The following is a 9,916-nucleotide window of genomic DNA, read 5'->3' on the forward strand; positions in this document are numbered from 1 at the left end:
CGCGATTTCAACCCCAAATGAGCCACAAATCCGCGAACTTTATGATGTTTGCCGGCCGTACAGTTCCGCGTTTTTCTTTCTCCGCTCCACGCTTCTTGGCACTAAATTCTCGCGCGAATTTTCGCGTTTCCAAACTCCTCGCAAGAAATATTAACAGTGAACAATATTTATGCGTTTATTTCGAGGCTGAAGTTTCCTTGCAAACGCGCTAGAGCTGCCTCGAACTGGCTGTTATATCGCTAGAGTGAAACGTTTGATATACTCTCCAACAATATCGATCGATACGATCTGGAAGAAATTTATTCACAGTGCACGTATCACGAGTGCAATGGGAAAATTTCGTGATTTTATGTTTGAATGAAATAAAATTATTGTTGCGAATTTGATAAAATGAATGAACGGATGTTAAGACAAAAAACGATAAAATTTCAATAAATTGAAATAATCTTGAATTGAATAATTATTATGGTAGAAAAGAGTAAGAGATCTCTAGAGATCTGCAAGTGTTTTTCAATCTTTCATTTGCGAAGGAGATACTCTTAAATGGATTTATATCTTAACAGAAAAAGGAAAAGATAGAACAATGGGAACAGATACCAATTGTTATTCGAAATTACCTTTCGGAGTGGCAATTCCATAGCCTTTGCTGTCCAACAGGCCCCCGATTTGCGTGAGATTGCAATCTCGTTGTACAGCATAATCGAGCATTGTCGACTCCATCAGGAAAGCGTAGTCACCCTCGAGCACCCTCTTCACCCCATCTTCGTAGCTTTTCACGAAAACCGAGGGCGATTTCGACTCCATGAACTCCCACATCTTCTTGTATATACCGATCTTCGAGTCCTATCTCGTTAATACACTTTTTAGAATTCAAGAAAAAAATATCTTTTATTTAGATAAAAAAAAAAGTGATGGAATTACTTTGAAGAAAAAAATATTTTAATCATATTATATATCATATTTTCCGATTATACATAATTACAAATTTCATCGATTATCAAAGACCTTTGAAACAATGCAATTCGCATTTTCTGTAATATATTCGTTCCTTTTCATCATTTTGTAACAATCGATCAAACTCGAATTTAAATTGAAATCGATCAAAAGGAATTTAATTTCGTTCGAATTAATCAAACACAGAATCACAATAACCAGTCTTCTTCGTTCAGGTATATATTCATATTATATTTATATATTTTTCAATCGGATTGTTGTAAATTCACGCGAGAAACAGTGAGGAGAGAACAAAGGGTGCACTCTCGAATTTTCCTCCAGTTTCCAATTGTTCGTAAACTGGTTGGAACGAGTTCAGCAATAACGAACTCCACCTCGTCCTGAGAATAAATCTGTAATAGCGGGGATGGGGTGCGAAATGTTGTTTCAATAACGCGGTATTAATATTATAGGAATACCTGAACATTGGTGAAATGCCGTTCCAAAATTTAATAATGTTAAAAGTCCGCATTAAATGGTAGACATTCAACGGATTTCGATACCTTTCGAATGAAAACTGTGATAATTAGCCGAATTTGTCCCGGATTACGATTAGCTTTATGGTTTTAATATTTCGCGCGCAGGATCCCCTGCTGGAGAATTATTCGTAAGACATGAATCGAATGCGAATGAAAATTATCGTGTTTAATAAAATGACTGTCAATGGTCACGCAATATCAAAACGTTAATTAATATTAATAAATTTGGATTTATATGTTCAATCAAAAGTGATTGAGGTGCAAAATGGATTAATTTATTATGTTGTAAACAGAAAATAATTTTATTGTGCTAGTTATTAATAGTTTTAATCTCATATTCTCATTTTAAAATTTTTTAATCGAGTAACTTATTGTTTTATTAATTCGAAGAATAGAGATTAATTCAAAAAAATGGAAATACAGATCTTTTTTAATATTATGTATTCTTTGAATTTAATAATATCTGTGTACTTCAATTTGATAGTTTAATTTGATAATTATTATAAAATATATACTCTAATTCCTAATGAAATGTACAAGTTTAAAATAGTTTCAAATTTTTTTACTTTATTCTGTATTTTCTCTAAAAAGAAATATCCTGAAAATATTCTTAGTTTGTACACATAGAGTATTACACCATTTTTCGAGATTAACTTTTTCAACTTAACTAAGTTTTAACACAAAAAGTTTTATTATTTTGCTTCACCGTCCAGATTGCAGCTTTTCTAACACTCTTCCTCTAAGATAATATTAATCATATTCTAAATCCTATAATTTTTATTGTAGTCATCCAGATATAATATTGAATTGTAATTAAAAAGTATTGACAATATATTATCGATCGTATATATTAAATAATTTAATAAAATTTCAGGTACTTACCCTGAAAAACGTCATTGTACTTCCACCCTCTAACGTTCCATACGAGATTTGCGTTTGTTCAGCGAGATCAGCTGCGTTCTCGATCGGCGTGATCATTCTCTCGACGGTGAGGAACGCAGCCAGATTTGCCGTGTAAGATGAGATGATGATCAATGTGAAGAACCACCAGATTCCACCAACTATTCTCGTGCTTGTTGCCTGATAATTACGATGGATACCTTTTCATTAAAGGAAAACGATACTTTAACACTTTAACGAGCAATTCCTTCTCAAAGATCGTTCGATCTGATGAAAATTAGAATTTTCTTCATTTTTATTCGAAACGAGCTTTATTCCTGAATGTTATTTAATATTTACAGGATATTATTTTCTAAAATTTTCACGAATATTAGATAATTGTTATATGTATTGTATATTAAAAATTACATGATCCAAAGAGAGGAAAAGCTACCTTCGTATAATCTCTACATATCTATTCGCAAAAAACTGATTAAAATTTTTGTTAAAAACATTTTTCCTAAAACATATTTTGTATTGTTTCAGATATAGTAAAACGATACGAATAAAGTATTAAAAATTCATGGAACGTAACATGATATAATCAAGAGGATCAAGTATATTATCAAAAGGGGTTCACGTCAGTTTTCTTCGCGAATATCGACCTGATATCACATCTTCGTGGTTGGAAGCCCATGAAAAGCCTCGACGATCAATTGAAACCGCGTCAGTGGAGCATCGAGGTCGGGAGACGATTTAAGAGCACCTCCACTACGTTCCGCCCAAAGAATGCAATATGCGGTCTCATTTGCACCCTACCCTTCAACCCGTTAATGGCATATTTCGACCCATTAGCCGTGGAAGCAAGTCGATCACGGAAGCGATTATCGGCTCGAGACATTTCCGAATAATTTCATCATCCCTCTCTTTATCCACGAAACGAATGGCGTTGTTCAAATTGCCATACATCCTACGAGTGGATGATAAAATACCACAGCCTTTCTCAGACGTTGAGTGGTACAGTCTCGAGGAGGTGAAACGTTTCCAACGATATATTTATGAATACCTTTGACGTTATCGCAAGAAGAATAATGGAATAAGGATACAAGAGATTTGACATATCTTGGTATATTTTATGAATAAAAAGAAAAAAATCTTCATACGTAATTTAACGCGATTGTTATTAAAAATCAATGAAAATTCTTTTTTTAATGAAACTTTGTATGCGTATGTAGAATATAATGATTTATACGCATATAATATAAAATTCTATTGAAAAAAGACTTTACAAATGCAATATTAATGCATAATTTATTATGATTAATGTATACATAAATTTTTATTAAAATTAGAATTTTCATATTTCGAATAAATTTCGTTATAAGGTATCGATACTTTTTCAACTGGCTCTTATTACTTTTTACTGTTAATTCTTTTTTTCTAAGAAGAAAAATCCAATTTTAGAATTAATTGTATACATATCTATGCTTTCAGTGTGCTACTGCAGAAAAGGAATTGCCCGTCTCTTTGATATTTGTTCATATCGTCAGACTCTCGTGTTAAAGCAAATATGCCACGAATCGAGGATTATGTTGCTCTATTTCCTTTTTCGCGCGTGTATCATAGCCCGATACGACCCGGAAAATCTCTCTCGAACGATAAGTTTCAAGCGATATTTTTGCGCAACCCTCGTTTCCTCGCGATTTTCTCTCTCTCTGTATTTTCACAGCACTCTCGAATCCCCAGCTCTTTACGCGGATATCTGGGATTCTTCGAGTCGTAGAATCGCCATTCTTCGCGAATTTCGCAACGACAACCCCGCATGTACATACATGCCATCAGAGCCGGCTACCACCATATGTCGTACAAGTATATTCTCGTAACAAAACATTAATACTTATTGTTTGCTGCTAAACATAAGAAAAGTTTATGATAAATATATTACCAGAGAACGAAATTCTTCTTCCTTATAGTTTCATTCAGTGAAAAATAAGAGTTGAAAATCAAAGAAGTTGTAAAATGTATAATATTTGTGAAAGATAATAATAAAAAAAAGACTCTAAATTACATCGAATAATTTGAAAATTATTTGCTTACAGTTTCATATGTGGAAAATAGTAAGAAATCGAAGAAGATTTGAAGTGAATTCCTAAGCGCATTATCAATTAAGCAATTATAATTTTTTACTCGTGAAAAGTAATGAGAGAATGGACTACGCTCTAAGAATGAATTTCGTGAAATTAATCTGTGTATTGTATTACAACTGTATATTTGTTTCGTTGGAATAACTCTGTTATACCAGATGTCCATTGAAACGATGTGCACCGCATCATAAATCATACATATCTTTATTGCATCGAATGAAATTTTCAATTTACTCCCTATAAAGCATTTCAACCTTACAGAGTGTAACTTCATAAATTCCGATTACATGCAGTTTCATTTGTGTCCTGGTTTATTTTTATCGCCGGACGAGGTAGTAACGCGTTAAATGGGCACAATTTCCGGCCGTCCGCAATGGCGGCGAATAAAACAGAGGGATTTTGTTTTTCGGATCGTTCTATCTCTATTTACGCATCTTGTTGATGTAACAAGATTTCGTGCACGAGATAGAAACGAGACAGAAGATTCCACGAGAATTTCTTTCGCGAAATATCAGGAAGATTTCTCGAAAGAGCACATGGGAAAAATCTCGAGCAAAAGAAGTTTTGTCGAGTTGAATTTTACGCCATCATAGTTGCACGTAGCTCGGTGTGAAAAAGTTTCGTGCCGATTGTGAACGCTTCTTAAGCGCGCAAGTCAATCTTTTGGAAAAGTTCTTTTGGAAATCGGATTCTAAATGGATGTTCTTGGTTGTTTGAGAAGAGAAATCGAAGAGATGTAACGAAAATGAGACAAATGAAATGCAAAGATGTTTGGCTTTTGTCATGTGCATGCAGGGGTGACATGCGATCTCTCGATATCGTTCTCTGTCTATCGAGATTTATCTATAATGCAATTAATTTGATTTGAGAGTGGCGATGCTATTCTATTCTATGCTACTCGATGAAGATCTTTCGTCTACGTAAGATTTTGTTTCGATATTTGGAGAGATACAGAGATGTGACGAAAGGGAAATATTTCAGGAACGTGTATAATGAAGAAAAATGAGAACAAATATTGCACGATATTTTTAAAGTATTATTTTTTTTGTTATATTATATCTTCGCGATATATCGTTGTGTTGAGAATTTGAGAGATGACAATATTGAAAATATTGAAAGGTAAATGTTAAATACGATGAAATATTTTGGTAAAAAAATGTGTCTGCAAATTTGAATAGTATCAAAAGGTAATAGTGGAAATATTGAAATATGAGATAAATATTCCTTTAAATAAATAAATACACTTGTTTATCCTCTTTTTATTCGTTTTTATGTACTTGCTTCCTGAAATATTTTCCAATCGAACGAAACATCCTGCATATTTAGAATGACTGATGCATATTTTTCTTTTTATTTTTCCACGTGAAATTTGATATTTCGAAGAGATATCAGACAAATACCAATAGTGAAAATTCTTCAATTTTATCTACGAATTATCTAAGCGAACATATCTGGTAAAATTTTCTCATCTTGTTGTATTTTTTCAGATTCAGTGCACGATGTACTCATATGGTGCTTGAAACGGTTTCCACGGTTTATAAGTCGTTTCTCGAACATTCAGAAACTCGTTGGATTTTCATCCATCGCATTTTACGATTTGAATCGTGTACTACAGTTCTTGGAACTGAGATTACTTTCCTAATTTTCCAGAAAATCGTCGAAAAATTAATGAAACATCGAAATTCCAAACTCTCTATTTTTCGTAACTTGTTTTTAAGTTAAACAACAATCTTGAAATCTTCTTTATAGAATAATAAAAAGAAATGTAATCGTTTTGCAAATAAAATGGATTAAATTTTCTATGATCAATCCATAGTTACGAGTCTATCACACTTTATGACAATAATGAATTTCACGAGTTCATTTAAAACGATTACCCTTACTTTGGATAATGTCGTTACTGTGGCATAAGTTACTTTATAGATTCGTAATATCATAAATCTTTCCTCGAAAGAGACGTTGTAACTTATTTGATTTTAAATTAAAAATCAATCTCGAATATTTATAGATTTAATAAAATCATCAGACCATGAGTTTCTATGAGTTTAAAAAATATTAAAATACTGAAATTGGCATATAGAAAAATATGCCAAAATTATTATAATTTATGTAAATGTATAATAATAATTTGTTTAAAGTTTCCTGATGAAATTGGCTTCGTTTATCGAAAAATTTAATTTGCATGTTAAAATATATATATTTACAGATAAGATACTTCTGCGAATGTACTATTCAGAATTTTTGCAAAATTTTATTCAGGATATGATTAAATTTGTTTATAATATTAATATATGATGCAAATCGACAGAAAAGAAAAACATAATATATTCATCTGTCCGCATTTTAACAATCAATCATTCTGAATATTTTCATTCGTTGATTTTCGATATTATCATTAAATTGTTCCCGTGTAAAAATCGTAAAATTTGTATATTTTACGATTTCTCCCCCTATATACATATATATTCACGAAATTGCGACAGATGTCCAACGAGTTTCCAAACATTGTAAGCTTCGAAGCGCATCACTCGTTTAAGTAATTGGCTGCCGGACTCTGTGATGACACGTTTACCTTGGGGTTGAGGTCGCTGCCCTGTTGCATAAGCGTGCCGACCGTAAACCAGAAGCTGTTGGCCAGGGTGAACTCGTTGACCGTCCTCAGCAGAGGAATGTCGTCGCTGTCAGGATCCAACGCGCTCACGTGACCACCCTGATCACATTGGGACCCCCGCCAAGTGGTGCGAAATTTCAAGGACAATTACACAAGCTATCCGTATGTAGCTAACCCAATTATTAACAATGCGGGTCCAAGGATCGTGAATATTTCGCGAATATTTCGCAATTTAAACATTTTCAATTCTCTTATCGCAGTATCGATTTATTTTTAACGATAATCGCGAAACGATCGCGAATATTTGCAAAAAATTGGGTACAATTTTTGTCTCGGTTTTTTGTTCAATTTTTAAAAAATTAAAAATAACTTTTCGCAAGTAATTTAAAAAAAACAATCGAAAGCGTGTCGATATCGTTCACGACACCTTTTCACCCTGTCAAGAATTCAATTGCACGATCGATTAGGCACCACCTGACGAGAGCCTACCTGTAGCGGACATTTGCAGCTCGGACAGGGTGTAGGTTCCACCCACTCGTAAGGCGAGAACCTCGCCACTATCCAAATCGTTAGGGAGACCATCACGTAAGCGCCCAGCATGGATAACCAAATCTCCACGGCGAGAGGATTCATGAACGAGAACAGCCTCGACGGCGTTCGAGCGGAAACCTGCAGCAATTACACGTATTTCCGGATTACTAATCCCCTAAACCTCTCTCTCTCGATTTTTCGCCAGGAAAAAACCCAATCCATTTTCTTCTCCACTGAATTTCTCCCCATTTCCCTCGCTTTTTTCCCCACCCTCTCTCTCTCTCTCTTTCTCTTTTTTCCACGCAAATCAAGGATAACAGTTTCGTGCTTTCCTTTGCCAGTTTTGTGAATGGCGCGCGCAAGACGGATCCTTTATCTCTCGTTGAAATCACGGATTCCGTAGTCTATTCTTCGGCCTGTCAGGAGCCACCGAGCACAATAGCCAGTAGGTTTCAGTAGTACACAGCGTTGAAGTTCAACCGTTAGACGAGTTCCTTTATCCTTTCGTTTCCTCTCTTTTTTCTTTTGGTGGTTTCAGTCATCGGATAAAAGTGGAACGCGAATCATCGCGTTTTGGGTTGCGATACCGAAGGATTTGGAACTCGCGATTCGCGGCTCATCTCGCGTCGATTGTTACGAATTGAGATTGCGATCAGTGGGACTATGGCGACGACAATCTGTTTCCAGACGCGACAGCTTCTGATTTCTTTTTTCTTTTGTACGGTTTTTTATTTTATTCTGCTTACGATTTTCGAATTTTGAAAGGAAATAGAGGATAGAGTTTTTTGCGTAAAGTGTCTTAGAAACGGGATGGTAAACGGAGAGTGATTCTATGTGTAAAAAAAAATTTAAATCCGAAAATAATTTCATAAAATTTTATCCCCGTTCGATTTTCGAGATAATCGAAATTCGATATGCGTGCAGTACGTGCAGTCTTGTATTTGATGAATTTCTAAATTCAATTTTCTCGAATATTAGATTTTAAATGAAAAAATTTTATTCTACATTTTTCTCTCCTGTATTTTCCAATTGAAAATTTGCCAAACTCATTTCTACTTGAAAAATTTCAATAAATGAGATCTTAAATGAAAAAATTTCATTTGATTTTATTTTTACATATAAAATCACCCTCTGAGTATATCTTTCTCAGGCATCTTATATAAAGTCCAGAGAAACGTTTATGAATTAAATATTAACCCTTTCAACCCTTTCAAGTTTCCTCAATTAAATTTGTCTTTCTTTTTTAAGAATAAATATTAAACCAAACTTATAATTTATAACTAAAATTATATCTCTCAGATTTACTCAAAAAAAGAACAACAAAATAACACAAGATACATATTGTGTTACAGAAAATCACAAGTATTCACTGCACAAGAATCCAAAGAATCGATTCCAAAGAGATCTCTAAAAATTCAAAAACTCTCGTCTCGTGAAGAGTCGAAAGGGTCGAGATAAGGATCAGGATTTAAGGATTTTTGGATCGTGACACGACGACTGAAATTGAACGGCAGAAATAGTCCAGTGGCGGAGCACCTCGTTGAGTGTACCTTGGGGTTGAGCCCGCTGCCCTGCCTGAGGAACGTGCCGGTAATAAACCAGAAGCTGTTGCTGACGCTAAACTGGTTCTCGACGATGTCGCTCTCCCCCAGGCACGGGTGTGGATTGTTCCACTCGTACGGGCTGAATCGAGCCATAACGAAGAGGGTGAAGCTCACAAGCATGTACGCGGCCAGCACGTACAGCCAGATCTCAACGGCCAACGGGTTCATGAAGGAGAACAACCGCGTTGGCTGGCTGGAGGGCACCTAAATTACGTTACGCTACGATTTTAATTAAAACGGATCTCGTGCCGCTTTCCCGCCAGAATGACGGCCCTTTTCTGTGGCCAACGTTCTATGGCGATCGATCGATTAATCCTCGAGAATCTCGTTTCGATCGATCCAATATCGTGGCGTGGAAATGTTAATTCGATCGTTCAGTAAATTCTACAAACTTTAATAAGCTATTTATTTCTATTCAACGAGTTTCTGTTGTTTCAGGGACAATTGGATTTCAATTTAGGTAAAGTAAAGTGATCTATGGTTGGTTGTTGAATGGTATCACTGGGCTGAAAAATGATTTGTTTGATCACTTTTTGATATTTATAAAAAATAAGTTCTCTTCAATATTTTGAAAATAGAATTTGTAAAAACTCAACGAATGGTACAATATTACAAAATTCTAATATATAGAATGTATCTAATATTTTTTTTTTTTTTTTTAGGTTTTTGTTAATC

General features: G+C 34.5%; 1 protein-coding gene across 6 annotated transcripts in view; it reads right to left on the bottom strand.

Moving 5' to 3' along the window:
- The window catches only part of LOC102676221 (glutamate receptor ionotropic, kainate 1), a 153,303-nt gene that overhangs the window by 12,233 nt on the left and 131,154 nt on the right, over positions 1 to 9,916 (bottom strand). For 3 of the 6 annotated variants that reach the window (XM_031508779.1, XM_031508778.1, XM_006612196.2), the window contains exons 12-15: positions 7,596 to 7,775; positions 7,068 to 7,205; positions 2,355 to 2,552; positions 618 to 843 (exon numbers count right to left, since the gene is read on the bottom strand). In XM_031508779.1, the coding sequence (XP_031364639.1) occupies positions 618 to 843; positions 2,355 to 2,552; positions 7,068 to 7,205; positions 7,596 to 7,775 (742 nt within the window). Of the gene's footprint in view, positions 1 to 617; positions 844 to 2,354; positions 2,553 to 7,067; positions 7,206 to 7,595; positions 7,776 to 9,187; positions 9,446 to 9,916 lie in introns of all 6 variants that reach the window. The other 3 variants (XM_031508781.1, XM_006612197.2, XM_031508780.1) reach the window with 3 other exon arrangements.

This window comes from Apis dorsata, unplaced genomic scaffold, assembly GCF_000469605.1.
Source record: "Apis dorsata unplaced genomic scaffold, Apis dorsata 1.3 scaffold_99, whole genome shotgun sequence".
Lineage (NCBI taxonomy): Eukaryota > Metazoa > Arthropoda > Insecta > Hymenoptera > Apidae > Apis > Apis dorsata.